Source organism: Hylobates moloch, unplaced genomic scaffold, assembly GCF_009828535.3.
Source record: "Hylobates moloch isolate HMO894 unplaced genomic scaffold, HMol_V3 SCAFFOLD_7, whole genome shotgun sequence".
Classification (NCBI taxonomy): Eukaryota; Metazoa; Chordata; class Mammalia; order Primates; family Hylobatidae; genus Hylobates; species Hylobates moloch.
In genome coordinates, this window is record NW_026652282.1 from 43,019,778 (window position 1) to 43,036,531 (window position 16,754).

At 42.6% G+C, this 16,754-nt stretch overlaps 1 protein-coding gene and 1 long non-coding RNA gene across 2 annotated transcripts; one reads left to right on the forward strand and one right to left on the reverse strand.

Moving 5' to 3' along the window:
* The first annotated feature begins 1,451 nt into the window (after positions 1-1,451).
* On the forward strand, positions 1,452-12,487 carry LOC116811650 (uncharacterized). Its single transcript, XR_004370501.1, has 2 exons — positions 1,452-1,574; positions 11,487-12,487. It is a non-coding gene; the product is annotated as an uncharacterized LOC116811650 (long non-coding RNA).
* On the reverse strand, positions 3,364-16,285 carry ZNF630 (zinc finger protein 630). The gene is given in 6 exon segments (XM_032756835.2): positions 3,364-5,202; positions 5,204-5,342; positions 5,557-5,652; positions 5,926-6,052; positions 12,051-12,240; positions 16,142-16,285. Coding segments are annotated over 5 exon segments (2,058 nt in total). The 5' UTR covers positions 12,153-12,240; positions 16,142-16,285; the 3' UTR covers positions 3,364-3,608.
* Positions 16,286-16,754: the final 469 nt, after the last annotated feature.

Below are 16,754 nucleotides of genomic sequence, written 5' to 3' on the forward strand. Positions count from 1 at the left end.
GGCTTTTGTACTTGCTATTCCCCCTGCCTGGCATGACCTACTTCAAATCCTCCTTCACTTCCTTTGGATCTCTGCTCAAATGGCACCCTATTATTGAGACCTTCCCTGCCCACCCCACATCCACCGGTGATTCCTTGTTCCCCTATCTTGATTTACTTTCATTCATCACCAGAGGATGAATACTTATACACACAGACACATACATGCACACAACAAAAACGTATAACTATCTATATATCACCTTTTTATTACCCATGTCCCCACAAAGCAGGAACTATTTTTTCTGCTTTGTTCACTGCAGAATACTCAAAATAGGCCAGGCACGGTGGCTCACGCCTGTAATCCCAGCACCTTGGGAGGCAGAGGTGGGTGGATCACAAGGTCAGGAGATCGAGATCATCCTGGCCAACATGGTGAAACCCCATCTCTACTAAAATACAAAAAAATTAGCCAGGCATGGTGGCGTGCACCCATAGTCCCAGCTACGCAGGAGGCTGAGGCAGGAAAATCTCTTGAACCCGGGAGGCAGAGGTTGAGATGAGCCGAGATTGTGCCACTGCACTCCAGCCTGGCGACAGAGAGAGACTCCGTCACAAAAACAAAAACAAAAACAAAAACAAAACAAAACTCAATAGTGTCTGCCATGCAGTACATGCTCAACAAAGGTTTGCTGAACATGAAAAAACAATGTCTGGCCGGGCACAGTGGCTCACGCCTGTAACCCCAGCACTTTGGGAGGCCAAGGTGGGCGGATCACGAGGTCAGGAGATCGAGACCATCCTGACTAACACGGTGAAAGCCCATCTCCACTAAAAATACAAAAAAAAATAGCCAGGCGTGGTGGCGGGCGCCTGTAGTCCCAGCTACTCAGAAGGCTGAGGCAAGAGAATGGCATGAACCCGGGATGCAGAGCTTCCAGTGAGCTGAGAACGCACCGCTGCACTCCAGCCTAGGTGGCAGAGCAAGACTCTGTCTCAAAAACAAACAAACAAGCAAAAAAAACAATGTCCATCCACACTGTGGGAGATTTTTAGGAAATTCTTCACTGTTCCTGTGGCTTGCTGCAAAGCACTGGCTTCACAGGAAATCAGACTGCAGAAGCTCAGCCACAGCAACCTCAACAAAACAGACACTCCACTGTCTGAGTCTGCTCAGGCTGCTATAACAAAGATACCATAAACTGAGTAACTTATAAACAACAGAAATTTCTTTATTACAACTCTAGAGGCTGACAAATCCAATATCAAGCTGCCAGCAGATTTGGTGTCTAGCGAGGGCCCATTTATCATTGATGGCATCTCCTTGCTGTATCCTCACATGGTGGAAGGGGCAAACAAGCTCCGTCAGGCCTCTATTATTAGGTCACTAATCCCATTCATGAGGGCAGAACCCTTGAGATCAAATCACCTCCCAAAGGCCCCACCTTCTAATATCATCACTTTGGTAATTAGGTTTCAAAATATGAATTTTGGGAGTACACAAATGCATCCACTATTGCTACCCCTTCACTTTGAGAGTATCTGCCAAACCAAGATTACTGAAGCTGCAATTCTCAAGAACATGGCCTGCTCAAGGTGGGTAAAGACTGCTGACATAAATCTGGGAACAAAAATGGCTTCAATTTCAGTGAAAGAATGAGCTTGAAATAAAACCACCTCTGCCCAAGGGACTGTGCCATAGTTTGAATGTGTCCCTTCCAAAATTCAGATGCTGTCAATGTGCTAGTATTAACATGAGCCTTTAAGGGGTGATTGGGTCACAAGGGCTGCTCCCTCACTAATGGATTAATGCCCTTTTAAAAGAAGATTCATGAAGTGTTCAGTTAGCTCACTAGCTTATTAGCTTGCCCTTCTGCCTTCTGCCATGTGAGGACATGGCAAGAAGCCCCTCACCAGCCCAAATGCTAGTGTCTTGATCTTGGACTTCCCATCCTCCACAATAGTAGGAAATAAACTTCTATGCTTCATAAATTACCAATCTCAGGCATTCTGTTGCAGAGGTACAAAGTGAACTGGGATAAACGCTAAGGGAATCATCCATCTAAAATCTTGGCACTAAGTGGAAAGGTAAAAATGCCCTCTAAACATTTGTAGCCACGGGCCTGCCATCATGCTTCTTTGCAGCTTAAACTCTCACCTTCCAGGTTTTATGGGTTATCAAGATTAAGGATATCAGGATTATGCTTAGCTTCCTGAAAACCTTTTGGGAGACTCCATCTCTTTGTTATACCCTGGAACAAAAGTAACACATCTAAAACAGTACAAATGAAATCAGGACCACATGATGAAGGGTCAAAAGACAATAAAGCAATGAAAACAGGATGCACGACAGGAAATACACTGGGAGTCCTAGGACCAAATAGATTTGTTATACCGACAAACAAAATTGGGCTGAACAATAAGATTTACCTACTGAAAAACAGAATACTCTCGGATTGGACCACAATGTCTAAAGTAGTTCTCAGATTAAGATACATAATGCAAATATACCTATAATAAACCAGAAAGAGTGAGATTAATTGAATTATACATTAAACTAAAGAAGTTAGAAAAAAAAAAATTAAAAGCAGATGGAAGGATTTTAGTGAAATAAAAGCATAAATGAATAATTAGAAAATAGAAAAGTGGCGAAAAACGCATGAACTGCAACAGGTGAGGGAGAGTAAAAGAAATAAAATATTAGCATTCATTTACCTAATTGAGGGAAAAAAATCACAAATACACTCTATGAGAACTATGTTGGAGAAATAACCACAGATATAAAGGAAATTAATCATGAGACTACTTTACCCAAAATTATGCAAATATATTAAGAACCTTGAGGAAATACATGATTTTTAAAAATTACAAAGAATCCATATTTCTACATCTATATATTGATATATCAATATCTCAATCTAAATGAATATATAGGCCAGGTGCTGTGGCTCATGCCTGTAATCCCAGCACTTTGGGAAGCTGAGGTGGGTGGATCACCTGAGGTCAGGAGTTCGAGACCAGCCTTGCCAACATGGTGAAACCCTATCTCTACTAAAAATACAAAAATTAGCCGGGCCTGGTGGTGCATGCCTATAATCCCAGCTACTTGAGAGGGTGAGGCAGGACAATCGCTCAAACCTAGGAGGTGGAGGTTGCAGTGAGCCAAGATCACACCACTGCACTCCAGCCTGGGTAACAGAGTGAGACTCCATCTCAAAATAAATAAATACGTAAATGCATATATAATCTAAACAGAAAAATATGATGGATGAAATAGAGAAAGATGACAAAGAGATACCCTTCAAATAATGCACCATGCCCAAATAAATTCACAAGAGAATTCTATAAAGCATTTAAGGACCAAACAACACCAAAGTAGTGCTAATTCTTCCAGATACATTTATTCTGTGAAGGGGGCTGAGATAGTTTGAGGGTGAGCAAATTGATTCCATATTTGTGGTGTTGAAAATATTCTGAGGGCCTAACCAGATCATTCTGTGGAAGGGTAATCATATATACTGAGGCACATATGAGTCTATTCAACAGTTGAGAAGTTGTCACTATTTCTGTTCAATGTGAGTTTTCCCATGCACAATGAGGACTGACTTCTGGGAATAGGCCTTCCCACAATTAGCACATATACAAGGTGTCTTTCCTATACGGATTCTGATGCCCAGTAAAGTATACATGCTGGCAGAACGCCTTCCCACAGTCACTGCATCTGGAGGGTTTCTCCCCAGTGTGTCTTCTCTGATATGTAATCATCTGTGATTTCCAGAAAAAAGTCATCCCAGACTCAGCACATTCAGGGGTTTTCTCCCTAGGATGAGTTTTCTGATGTATAATGAATGGAGACTTTCCACAGAAGGCCTTTCCACATTCACTACATTCATAGGGTTTCTCTCCAGTATGACCTCTCTGATGTAGAATGAGATTTGACTTCAGGGAAAAGGCCCTCCCACACTCAGTACACTCGTAGGGTTTCTCCCCTGTGTGAACTCTCTGATGAATAATGAGGGGTGATTTCTGGGAGAAGGTTTGGCCACATTCGCCACACTGATAAGGTTTCTCCCCTGTATGAATTCTCTGGTGTATGATAAGAGGTGATTTCTGAGAGAAGGATTTTCCACATTCAGTACACATATAAGGTTTCTCTCCAGTATGAAGTCTTTGATGGTCAGTGAGGTGTGACTTCTGGAAAAAGGCCTTTCCACAGTCAGTACATACATAAGGTTTTTCTCCTGTATGAATTCTTTGATGTCCTACGAGGTGGGACTGTTGGCAGAAAGTTTTCCCACATTCACCACACTTATAGGGCTTCTCTCCAGTATGCGTTCTCTGATGTATAATGAGCTGTGTTTTCCGAAGGAAGGTCTTCCCACATTCAGTACATTCATAGGGCTTCTCCCCAGTATGAGTTATCCGGTGTATAAAAAGGTGAGATGTCTCACAGAAGGCTTTCCTGCATTCACTGCATTCAAAGGGCTTCTCTCTGGTATGAACTCTCTGATGTATAATTAGATGTGACTTCTGGGGGAAAGCTTTTGGACACTCAAAACACTTATAGGGTTTCTCTCCAGTATGGACTCTCTGATGAACAATGAAAGGTGACTTCCGGGAGAATGATCTTCCACACTCAGTACATTCATAGGGTTTCTCCCCAGTATGAATCCTCTGATGCACAATGAGGTGTGATTTCTCACTGAAGGCTTTCCTACAATCTCCACATACATATGGTTTCTCTCCAGTATGAATTCTTTGATGTATAATGAGCTGTGACTTCTTGATAAAGCCTTTCCCACATATACTACAAACATTGGGTTTCTCTCTGGCTTGAACTTTCTTATACTGAACATGGGCTTGCTTATGACTGAGAACTTTTTCACATTGACTATCTCCATAGGGCTCCATTCCAGTATGAATGAAGCCTTCCTTCTCAGGCACAGAACAGGAAGCATTATACCTAGGTGGTCTCCCACATCTAAACCTCTTAGTGGGGTTCTTTCTTGCATAGCTCCTGTTATAATTTAGTAAGTCTGAATTAGACTTCAAGCTATTTTCACATGAATCAAACTTATGGAATTTTTGACTTGAAGGAGCAAGGTCTGTGCACCAATTGAACATTTTCCCAAATGCACTATACTTGGAACCCGTCTCATCAGTCAATGTTTCATGGCTGGTGACTGTGACCTGCCTCAAAACTCTGTCTTGATTTCCTTGATATATCTATCTGATTATCAACATGCCAGATTTTTAAAACAGAGTACAATGAATTATCCTTTGGGGCTCTTTCTAGTATCTCCCTTTGAAATAAAAGTTCTCCAGAAATGATCTGCTGGGAAGATTCAAGGCCTTTCACTCTGTCTGAAGGAAGAAGAAAGAGGCAAAATCAAATAGACACACACACACACACACACAACAGTTGGCAACGAACAGAGGTACTAGGAAGGTGGCTGTTGTAGAATGAATGTTATAAAGGAGGCCTGATAAATTTTAAGGAATAAAAAAGGTGATGGATGTCAGAGATGTCAAGGAAGAAGAAGATGCCCTCTTGACCATCTACCCAATTCTCACTTACCTGGGTAGATCCACCTTGACAACTCACTCTCTATGATCCATGGGTCCTCTCCATGTTCCAACTTAAAGATTACATCTGGTTTTATACCTGAACACCCTGTTAAGAGAAAATTGTAGTGGCTTTGGCCTTGGCAGCTCAGAAATTCATGAAGAGAAGCACTTGCAGGGGCCTCCCAGCAAAGTTGGATCCTTAACTCACACCATAATATAAAAATAAATTCTAGATATAACAAAAGTATAAACATGAAAAACCAAAACTATAAAAGAACACACTCTATTAAAGGAATATCATAAAGGTCATGGTATTGACAGCTCTAAAGGAAGGACGAGGAGGATTTGATTAATTGGTACACAGGGAATCTGTCCTTACCCACGGAGACCAGGTGATTATAGGTCTCCAGCATCACATCCCTATGCAGGGTCTTCTGAGCAGGATTCAACTGCTGCCACTCTTCCTGGGTGAAGTCCACAGCCACATCCTCAAATGTCACTGGTTCCTATAACAGAGCATTCCTGTACAATCTGCTCGTTCTTGTCATTTTTACCATAGCAGTACATGTAGGATGCCTACTTTGCACTTTGCCCAGCATACTTTATGAGAGAAACAATGTAAAATCCTGCCATTAGCAAGAATAGCTAGTGGAACAGAACAGACAGTCTAGAAATAGATACAAATAAAAATGGGAAATTTAATATATAATAAAGGTAGCATTTTAAACAGGTATGGAAAAACAGATTATTCAAAACTGGAGAGCTATCAGAAAAAAAAGTAACTGGATTCCCTACCTCATACTATATACAAAAATGAATTCATGACAAAAATTTAAATGAAAAAAGAGAAACTATAAAATAAAGACAGGAGAGGTTTTAAAAAGTAATCTTTGAGTGGAGAAGACTCTTCTAAGCATGCCCTAAAACCCAGATGCCACAAATGAAAACACTGATAAATGTGACTACTTTATGTATTACATGGCAAAATATATCAAACAAACTCAAAGGATATGACTAACTAGGGAAAAAATATACACACAACAGATAGGATGGACAAAGAGTTAATTTCCTCCATGTATAGAGAGAGCTCCTACAAAGCAAGACGAAAAAGACCAATAACTTTTAAAAAAAATGGTTGATATGGTTTGACTCTGTTTCCCCACCCAAATCTCATTTTGAATTGCAATCCCCACTTGTCAAGTGAAGGAGGTGATTGAATCATGGAGGCAGTTTCCCCCATGCTGTTCTCGTAATAGTGAGTGAGTTCTCACAAGATCTAATGGTATTATAAGCATCTGGCATTTCCCTTGCTGGCACTTCTCTCTCCTGCCACCATGTGAAGAAGGTCCTTGCTTCCCCTTCCACCATTATTGTAAGTTTCCTGAGGCCTCCCCACCCCTGTGGAACTGTGAGTCAATTAAACCTCTTTCCTTTATAAATTACCCAGTCTTGGGTATTTCTTTATAGTGACATGAGAACAGACTAATACGATGGTCAAGGGACATGACCATCATTTCACAGAAAAGAAAATGCAAATGTTTTTTAAACATGTAAAAAGATGCTCAACTTCACTCACATGAAGATAAATGCAAACTAAGACAAGACACCATTTTCCCCTTACATATTATCAAAGATGGGCATTTGATAAGTCACTGGTCAAATGCTATAACTAGGGATAAGTCACAGTGACTTAGGGTAAGTTAGTGAAGATGTCAAGAAACAGGCATACTCAAATTGTCTGTGGTGTACGGTATATTTTGAAGGCAATTAATTTGGCACTATCTATCAAAATTTATTTTTTTATTTTATTTTATTTTATTATTATACTTTAGGTTTTAGGGTACATGTGCACAATGTGCAGGTTTGTTACATATGTATCCATGTGCCGTGTTGGTTTGCTGCACCCATTAACTCGTCATTTAGCATTAGGTATATCTCCTAATGCTGTCCCTCCCCCCTCCCCCCACCCCACAACAGTCCCCATCTATCAAAATTTATAATGTACACATCCTCTGACTCGCAATTTGGTTTCTAGAAGTTATTCTACATAAACATTCACATATGTGAGCAAATGACATGTGTGAAGACACTGCTCTACAGTACTATTTATAATAGCAAAAGAATGGAAACCACCTCATGGGAGTTTGGATGAATAAATAATGCTACAATCTCCATAAGGGAATACTATATGCAATTATAAAAAGCAACAAAGAAGGGGCCAGATGTGGTGGCTCACACCTGTAATCCCAGCCCTTGTGGAGGCAGGGGCAGGTGGATCACTTGAGGTCAGGAGTTCGAGACCAGCCTGGCCAACATGGCGAAACCCCGTCTCTACTCAAAATACAAAAATTAGCCGAGCATGGTGGTGCATGCCTGTAGTCCCAGCTACTCAGGCAGCTGAGGCAGGAGAATTGCTTGAACCCAGGAGGCGGAGGATGCAGTGAGCCGAGATTGTGCCACTGCACTCAAGCCTGGGCGACAGACTGAGACTCTGTCTCAAAAACAAACAAACAAACAAACAACCAGCCTGGGCAACACGGCAAAACCCTGGCTCTACAAAAAATTAGCAGGGTGTGGTGGCACACACCTATAGTCCCAGCTACTAGGGAGGCTGAGGTGAGAGGATTACCTGAGCCTGGGAGGTCAAGGCTGCAGTGAGGCAAGATAGTGCCACTGCACTCTAGCCTGGGCAACTGGAGTGAAACCCTGTCTCAAAAAGAGAGAAAGGAAGGAAGGAAGGAAGGAAGGAAGGAAGGAAGGAAGGAAGGAAGGAAGGAAGGAAGGAAAGGAAGGAAGGCAGGAAGGCAGGCAGGCAGGCAACAAGGAAGATCTATATTAATTGATATGCCAGAATATCTAAGATATACTGTTAAGTGAAAATAAACATTCATTCACTCAGCAAGCAGTTATTGAGTACCTAGTGAATACCAAGCACTATTCTAGGAACTGGGGATACAGCAGGAAAAAAAAAACTGGCAAAAATATCTTCCCTGAAGGAGTTTATATTCTAGTGAGGGGAGACAGAAAAAAAGGTTGAGAGAAAAATCACTACCTGGCCAAAAAAAAAAAAAAAAAAAAAAAGTTTGCAATGTGCACTTCAAAATCACTCATATACAAAAAGCTCCTGGGAAACCATAAGCAAAGACAAGGAAAGAGGGATTCACAGAGAAATACAATATGGAAAATAAATATGTGAAAAGATGCTGAAGCTTATTTAATCCTTATAGAAAAGCAAATGAAAATGAGATATAATGCTTAATCATAAAACCAACAAGAATGAAAAATACAGATGATGGCTAATGGTGGCAGGAGGAAGGGGGAACCTTGGGAAACACGTGGGCTTTCTTGTAAACAATTTGTGGCCACATGTTCAGCTGATTACACAGTATTGAAATACAATTTGGGCTGGACAGGGTGGCTCATGCCTGTAATCCCAGCACTTTGGGAGGCCAAGGTGAGCAGATCACCTGAGGTCAGGAGTTCGAGACCAGCCTGCCCAACATGGCGAAACCCAGTCTCTACTGAAAATACAAAAATTAGCTGGGCGTGGTGGCAGGCACGTGTAATCCCTGCTACTCGGGAGGCTGAGGCATGAGAATCGCTTGAATCTGGGAGGCGGAGGTTACAGTGAGCTGAGATCATGCCTCTGCACTCCAACCTGGGGGACAGAGTGAGACTCTGTCTCAAACAAATATATATATACGATTTGAAAAATACTCTTTAAATTTATAAGCATGTGTGCCTCTGACCTAGCACACTCATGTCTAAGAATGCGGCCTACACAAATACTTCACAAATATAAAAAGATGTCTTTCTATGGCTGTTTTATTTGTGACTTCACTGCTTGAGAGGTCTGGTTAGGTCATGTACTAGCTGTGTGATCTCTGTGCCTCATTTTCTTCATCTGAAAAATGGGAATAACAATAATACCTAGCACAGAGGGTTCCTGGGTGAATCAAATAAGTTAATTCCATGATATTTTATAATAGCAGTGCCTGGCACATGATAAGCACTGGGTAAATAGTAGCTATGATTCTTATTATTATTATTACTATTGTATATAAAGGAAAAACTAGAAATAACTTTTTTACAGCCCATGAACAAGGTTCTGGTATCCTGCAAACATTAAATGGACATTTAATGGACATTAATTTGACAATGTAGATCAGTAGACAATGTAGATCAGTAGACAATGTAGATCAGGACACAGCAAATGATAGCCTGCAGGCCAAATTTAGCCCATCATGTGTTTTTCAACGGCCCACAAGCTAAACTGGTTTTACACGTTTTCTTTTGAGACAGTCTTGCTCTATCACCCAAGCTGGAGTACAGAGGAACAGTGTTGATTCACTGCAACCTCCTCCTCCCGGGCTCAAGTGATTCTCCTACATCAGCCTCCTGAGTAGCTGGGACCACAGGTGCATGCCACCATGCCCGGCTAATTTTTGTATTTTTTTGTAGAGAGGGGGTTTCGCCATGTTGCCCAGGCTGGTCTAGAACTCCTAAGCTCAAGCAATCCACCCACCTTGGCCTCCCAAAGTGCTGGGACTATAGGTGTGAACAGCTAGCTGTATCTGCTCTGGTTTTTATTTTTAATGATTGAAAAAAAAGTCAAAAGAAGAATATTTTATGACACATGAAAATTATATGAAATCCAACTTTCAGCATCCATAAATAAAGTGTTATTGAATCACAGCCAGGCTCATTGGTTTACATAGTGTCGATAGCTGCTTTCTACCTAAAACAGCAGATTTGAATAGCTGCAACAGGGGCTGTATGGCCCACAAAGCCTCAGATACTTTGATCTGTCCCTCTACAGAAAAAGTTTGCTGAATCCTGCCTAGAGGACCTGGACAAATTACTTGAAAATTACAATTTACCAAACCAGACATAAAAAGAAATAGAAAATCTGAATGGTAGTATATCTTTTAAATAAATTGAATATATAATTTAAAACCTTCCCACAAAGAAAACTCCATACCCTGATGGCTTCACTGGGGAGCTCTTCCAAACATTTAAGAAGGAAATAGGCCGGGCGAGGTGGCTCATGCCTGTAATCCCAACACTTTGGGAGGCCGAGGTGGGTGGATCACCTGAAGCCTGGAATTCGAGACCAGCCTGCCCAACATGGTGAAACCCCATCTCTACTAAAAATACAAAAGTTAGCTGGGCGTGGTGGTGGGCACCTGTAATCCCAGCTACTTGGGAGACTGAAGCAGGAGAATCGCTTGAACCTGGGAGGCAGAGGTTGCAATGAGCAGATATTGTGCCATTGCACTCCAGCCTGGGCGACAAGAGTGAAACTCCATCTCCAAAAAAAAAAAAAAAATTTAAGAAGGAAATAATACCAATATTACCCAAATTTTCCCAGAGAATATAAAGAGAATACTTTCCAACATGAGGCCAACGTAACATGATGCCAAAATGTGACAGAAACAATACAAGAAAGTACAATTACAGGCCCTTGTGTCTTATGAACATAGTAGTATAAACCCTAAACAAAATATTAACAAGGAATTGGCTAGATCATGATGATGATGACGATAGGAGTAGGTGGGGATAAAAGATAGATAAAACAAGCTTGGCTATCAGTTGATAATATTTGCAGATGGGTAATTACAAAAGGGTTCACTAAAATCTCTACTTTCGTATATATTTTATATTAGGCAAGAAAAGAAAGTAGCAGAACAGAATAGAAACAGTGTGTGTATTTTTTGTGTGTGGTAAAGAAAAAATACGTGACAATAATGAGATCACTTTCACACATTTACACATCCATCTACACACATAGATGGAGTTATAAATGCATAAAGAAAAGAGATCCTCCTCAAACCAGATAATCCTAGTTATGTCGGGGAAGGAGGAAGAAGTGAGATTGGAGATATTTCACTTCCTTTTTTTTAAAAACTATACTGTTTACATTCTTTGCCCCATGTATAGATTACCTTTTCAGGGAGGAAAAAAAAAAACAGACGAAAATTGGAAGAGCAGAGAAGGAACTGCCTTGAGTTGGGTTGAGACCCCACAAACTCTGAGATGACAGCAAAGGAGCCATGGAAAACAAGGAAGCTATCCCACTCTCCAAGCCCCTGCCAGAGAACTTTAACTAAAAGCAGTCTCTTTAGAACAACTACTGACAATACCACCCTGAGCTGAAAACCACTGACCTTCAGGAAAACTCAGTAATAAAATTCCTTAGGTTAAAGTCCCAGAAATCCTAACTTGCTAAGGAGCTGGACTGATTTCTTTTTGTGGAGAATGCAAATCACATAATTGATCATGTTATGTTACCCTTTTCACTGAAGCTGCCAGTCAAAATGTTTTGCTTACAGTCAAAATGTTTGGCTAAGTTTCTATGAAGTAAGGCCAGGTGATCTGTGTATCTTCACAGCAATTTTGCCTGTTGATCATCTATTCTCTCTAAATTTCTCTAATCCTTATTTTCAACTAATTGCCCTTTCTCATTTTGTTGTGGGAAAACCAAGTGGCAAACAAATAACTTACCTGGGACTCAATCATTTTCTGTTTCTCTTTGGAAAGCAGTTGGGGGCGGGGTGGGGTGCAGAAGAGTCTTCGGAGATCAAGCTGAGTTAACCACTCTTCCATAGCTGGATGTGACAATGTGTTGCTTGTTAATTCATTGATGACTTGTGTTTCTCATCCGACTCGGTAATTCCATTTCTGGAACTTCGTCCTAAGGTAATAATCATGGAAACGTGCAGATATTTAACCACAGAAACCTTCAACACAGTTTTGTCTTTAACACCATATTATTGAAAATAACATAAATGCCCAGCACTAAAGACTGCTGGAAAGGCAGGCAGCCCTTAAAAGCAACACTCCAGATGATTAAAAGAGGCTCAGGAAACACCACCAGCAAATGTAAAGTATGGTCTTGTCTGGGTCTTTACTTGAATACACAAAAGAAATTTTTGAGATAATCATAAAAGTTTGAACCCTGACTAGATATTTGGTAACATTAAGGAATTTAACCATTGATTATCTGAAGATATTACTGTTAATTATTTTACCTTAGGGTAACAGCATCAACCTTTAAGGCCTTATTTTTTACATAATGAAGCATGTATGGATGAAAAGATATGTCTGGGATTTGTTTCAAAATAATAAAGACTACACATGTAAAAAGTCATTGAACTGCATACAGGCCAGGCGCTGTGGGCCGGCACTTTGGAAGGCCAAGGCGGGTGGATTGCCTGAGCTCAGGAATTGGAGACCAGCCTGGGCAACATGGCGAACCTCACCTCTACTAAAAAAATACAAAAATCAGCCAGGCGTGGTGGTGCATGCTTGTAATCCCAGCATGTTGGGAGGCGGAGGTGGGCAAATTGCTTGAGCCCAGGAGTTCGAGACCAGCCTGGGCAACATAGGGAGACCCATCTCTACAAAAAATTAGCCTGGCATGGTGGTGCACACCTGTAATTCCAGCACTTTGGGAGGCTGAGGCGAGCAGATGGCTTGAGCCCAGGAGTTCGAGACCAACCTGGCCAACATGGCAAAATTCGCCTCTACTAAAAATACAAAAGTTAGCCAGGCATAGTGGTGGGCACCTGTAATCCCAGCTACTAGGGAGACTGAGACATGAGAATCACTTAAACCCAGGAGGTGGCGTTTGCAGTGAGCCGAGATTGAGCCACTGCACTTCAGCCTGGGCAACGAGCGAGTGAGGAAAGAGGAAAGAAAGGCAAGAAAGGCAGGAAGGAAGGGAGGGAGGAAGAAGAAGGAAGGAAGGAAGGAAGGAAGGAAGGAAGGAAGGAAGGAAGGAAGGAAGGAAGGAAGGAAGGAAGGGAGGGAGGGAGGGAGGGAGGGAGGAAGGAAGGAAGGGAGGAAGGGCATTCCGGGAGGAAGAAGTGAGGGGGTGGCCTAGATGAGGACTTGGCAAACTTTTTCTGTAAAAGGGTCATATGGTAAATGTTTTCGATTTTGTGGGTTCTGTGGTCTCTGCTGTAACTACTCAGCCCTGCCATTGCAGGTTGAAAGTAGCCCTAGACAACACATAAACTAAAGGTGCTCACTGGCTGTGTTCCAATTAAACATCATTTTTGGGCACTGACATTTGAATTTTATATCATTTTCATGGGTCACAAAATATTCTCCATTTGATTTTTTTCCAATGATAAAAAGTGTGAAAAAACCATTTCTTAGCTCATGGCTGTATTTTCTTTAAAAAGCAGCATGTCAGATTTGGCCCACTGCCCAGTTTTACAGCCCCTGGTCTAGATAAAACAAGATGGGCCATGAGTTGATGACTGATGAGACTGGGTGGTGGGCATAATGGGGGTCCATTATACAATTCCCTCTATTTTTGTGGATGCTTGAAAATTTCCATAAGAAAGGTTTATATTTAAGTATTACCATAGAAATAAACTAAGTTGTACTATGGAAATTAAGTTAATGGCATGGAAACATCACTGTAAGATGAAGAAGAGGCAGAACACAAGAATGTGTTCCTAATTGTTTAATAACAGAATAACAGGCCAGGGGTGGTGGCTCACACCTGTCATCCCAGTACTTTGGGAGGCCAAGGCAGGAGGATTGCTTGAGTCCAGGAGTTTGAGGCCCGCCTGAGCAACATAGTGAGACCTCGTTTCTACAAAAAATAAACAAAATTAACTGGGCATAGTGGTGCACACCTGTAGTCCCGGCTACTTGGCAGGCTGGAGCAGGAGAGTCACTTGAACCCGGGAGGTGGAGGTTGCAGTGTGCTGAGATCGCACCATTGCACTCCAACCTGGGCAACAGAGTGAGACCCTGTCAAAGAAAGAAAAAAAGGAAAAGAAAAGAAAACAAAAGAAAAAATACCATGTAAATCACACATTCTCACTGGGGGTGATACTGCCCCCAAGGGGACAAAAATTAGTTCTTGGAGGCAAAACAAAAACAAAAACAAAACAAAACAAAACAAAAACAAAAAAAAACCTTCTTAGATATTACAATGGTTTGTGACCTTCCAAAGCAACCCTAGCTGACAAAAGCTTATTCCTTGGTATTTAACTTCCTTCACCAGATTTTGGTGAGCAGCAGTAACCTTGAGTTCGAAGAAGATCCATGAAATATATACAAAATCAGTGCTACAAAACTATGGCGAATAGGTAACATTCAGGTATTAACTCACTTCTCATCCCAAGCCTCACAGGGTAGGCCCTGCTATTATCCTCATTTCGCAGTGGGAAACTGATGCCTAGAGAGGTTTCATGAGTTGTCTAAGATCACACTGCCAGTGATTTAGAGTGAGGTGGTAGAAGAATAAAAAGTAAAGAACTCCTCCCAAGCTGTCCTGGCACTAAGATTTTCAGGCAACACCCTTTGCTTCTGGATGCCCTAAAAAATTAGTTATCCTCCTAAATTCCAGGACTTTGTCTGGTTTTTTTTGTTTGTTTGTTTGTTTGTTTTTGAGATGGAGTCTTGCTCTGTCGCTCAAGCTGGAGTGCAGTGGCGCGATCTCGGCTCACTGCAAGCTCCGCCTCCCTGGTTCACGCCATTCTCCTGCCTCAGCCTCCCCAGTAGTTGGGACTACAGGCGCCCGCCACCACGCCCAGTTAATTTTTTTGTATTTTTAGTAGAGACGGGGTTTCACCGTGTTAGCCAGGATGGTCTCAATTTCCTGACCTCGTGATCCGACCGCCTTGGCCTCCCAAAGGGCTGGGATTATAGGTGTGAGCCACCACGCCCGGCCGATATTGTCTGCTTTTTAACTGAAGAATGTGCTTTACAGTTCGAAATTAACTGAAAATCTTCACATTTAAAGCCATAAAATGAAAAGAGAAGCCAAAAGCTGGAAGGAGATACTTGCAAAACACATACCACTACTAAAGGAGTGATATCAGAATATATAAAAACAATTCCTGGCCAGGCACAGTGGCTCACGCCTGTAATCCCAACACTTTGGGAGGCCGAGGTGGGTGTATCACCTGAAGTCAAGATTTCGGGACCAGCCTGGCCAACATGGCGAAACCCTGTCTCTACTACAAATACAAAAAAATTAGCCAGGGGTGGTGGCAGGCACCTGTAACTCCAGCTACTCGGGAGGCTGAGGTAGGATAATTGCTAGAACCCGGGAGGCGGAGGTTGCAGTGAACCATGATTTCTCCACTGCACTCCAGCCTGGGTGACAGAGTGAGACTTCGTCTCAAAAAAAAAAAAAAAAAAATCCTACACATCATTAAGAAAAGGGCAGAGAGTCCAACAGAAAAATGAACAAAAGACAAGCCCCTCACAAAAGAAGATCTCCAAGTGATGAATCCATATAAGAAAATGTGCTCAAACTTATTGGTCATGAGGGAAATACAAATCAAACCACCGAGTCGGACTCCTCCATTGGAATGTGGACACCACAGGGGCAGAGATTTTTGTTTATTCATGCACATATGATTGATCTGAAAGAGCCACCCATCATGGACCCCACAGAATGTCAACACTGACCCCACACACTCCCATTCTTGTCCCCATAGACCCTCATCCCTCACCCCAGATCCCCCTATCCATTCACCCCACGGACCAGCATCCCTCACCCTACAGACCACCCATCACTCACCCCAGACTCCCTTCACCCATCCCATAGAAGCCCCATCACTCACCCTTACAGGCATCATCAAACACCGCACAGGTCCCCCATCACCCCACAAACTCCCATTCGCGTAACCCACATACTGTTACCCCTGGTCCCACAGACTCCCCTATCACTGTTCTCCACGTCACTCAGCCCCCTCCTTAGGCCCTCCACTTGTCTCCATCCGTCACTGATCACATAGACACACAGCACTCAGCCAGGCCCTTCACCCCGGCTCTGCTCTCAAGCCGGGCTTGGCTCCCCGCCTGCCCAAATGCGTTCAACATCCCCCGAAAGGCCATTTCCCTTCCAGTCCTCCCGGAGAGATGTCAGGGTGACGAGGGAGCTTATCTTTCGCTGGCTCCGAAACAGCCGCGAAGCCGAGCTCTACCAGTAACAAAAATGGCGTCATTCCGCCAGCGCCAGGACCTCTGTCGCTGGCCGTGGTCTCGCACTGCTTCTGGAGGCTCCCATTCCAGCCAGAGGAGAGGTGCGTTTGGGGGCCCGGGGGAGTCCTCGTGATATCTCCGAGTTTGGGTATTCGGAATTGATCCTACGAAAGCAGTGTGAGGCTTGGAAGGGCCGCGACTGTCCGGGTGAGTGGGCGTTCCCGGCCACCAGAAGAGGCACGGCCTGAGCAA